The sequence below is a fragment of the Formica exsecta genome, unplaced genomic scaffold, assembly GCF_003651465.1.
Source record: "Formica exsecta isolate Colony F162 unplaced genomic scaffold, ASM365146v1 scaffold38, whole genome shotgun sequence".
NCBI classification, from domain to species: Eukaryota; Metazoa; Arthropoda; class Insecta; order Hymenoptera; family Formicidae; genus Formica; species Formica exsecta.
Genome location: NW_021851042.1, coordinates 1939299 through 1940616, shown reverse-complemented (window position 1 = coordinate 1940616; position 1318 = coordinate 1939299). Strand labels below are relative to the sequence as shown.

The 1318-nt window shown below is 44.2% G+C and overlaps 1 protein-coding gene across 1 annotated transcript in view; it reads right to left on the bottom strand.

The window, feature by feature from the left end:
* LOC115239412 overlaps positions 1-974 on the bottom strand; it is a 2958-nt gene extending 1984 nt beyond the window's left edge. Inside the window, exons 1-2 of the mRNA XM_029813919.1 lie at positions 706-974; positions 409-584 (exon numbers count right to left, since the gene is read on the bottom strand). Of these exons, the coding sequence (XP_029669779.1) occupies positions 409-584; positions 706-974 (445 nt within the window). The remainder of the gene's footprint in view (positions 1-408; positions 585-705) is intronic.
* Positions 975-1318: the final 344 nt, after the last annotated feature.

Sequence of the window (1318 nt, the reverse complement as noted above, 5' to 3'; positions counted from 1 at the left end):
TATATAATATATAAATAAACCGTAATATATATAAACATATAAAATTATAATTTTTTTTCTCATATGATAGACCAATGGCGATGGCCATGATGGTTAAAAATTCTGATATTTATAAGAAGTGCAAGCATTCTAATACTACAAACAATTTTATCTTCGGTTGATTTACAAGTTGATTAAGAATTACTCAATTATTACGCTATCAATCTCACTTTCAAAACAATCTTCTATTTAGCAAGTGCGAGCAATCGCTGTAACAAAATTTCTTCGCGAAAAACAAACACAATAAAACATAATTAGAGACTAGCAATGCTATTAGCAACCGGTTTGATATCACATCCAAGCGCATTTGTAAGCTGATCTTCTTACATCACTATTTTAGAATGTACATAACTTTCATATTATACTCACTCTTTTTTCCACGGCTTTCAACGGCGTTATCGCTAAAGTCTTCGAAACTGCGCCCAGCAGACTCGATCGCTCCTAAAATATCGCTGCCCTTGAGGTCAACTTTAACGGAGTGCGTCCTTAGGAACCTTCCAAGACGATCGAATAAGAGCGTATCGAAATCGCTGGATTCGATAGATCTGCCAAAAAATGTAATGCATGAGTATTTTTTAAGAATTATAAAAGGAGCTCAACGCGTTTAAATTTTTTTTAATCGCATAATTCTAGGAGTTCTCTCTCATAGAACGGCTGACAACCAACCTGGGCGCACCCTCGCCCTCGGCGCTGGACGTTTTAACAACGGTGATGCCCTCAGACAGCGTGATATCCTCCTTGTCAGCCAGCATCTTGTCGACGAAGGTAAATACTTTGTACTTGATGCAGTTGATGGATTCCTTTTTCAAGCAGTCGGCATATATGTTCGTCATCAGATCGTTCTCACTTCCGCTGATCTTCTCGCTGGTCGGCAATGCCAGGGTCGCGGTCAATGCCGCCGACACCCACAGTAACGTCACGAAATGCTTGGCCATGGTCACCGAGTGCGACTCCACTGCGTTCTACGCGTCTTGTGCGAACAAAGCCGAAGGTATCCTACAGTCGCGTGCCTCACGTGCGGTACGTTTCTTGGCTCCTTCGTGCCCCAACAAGGTGCAGCCGCGTTCGTACGTAGTCAGGCACGCCAGGATGCGCCGATGCTGCCTCGTGTGTTACATCTAAAAGAGGTTGCTTTGCTTTTATACCAAAGTATCGCACGTGGGGAACCTTCGTGAGTTCGCAGGCCATCGGGGGTCCGCATTCGCATCGTGCGCTCTCTCGTCTCCCTCCTTTCGCTGCTCCTCTCTCGTCACCCCCCACCCCTTTCTCTCTCTTGCTC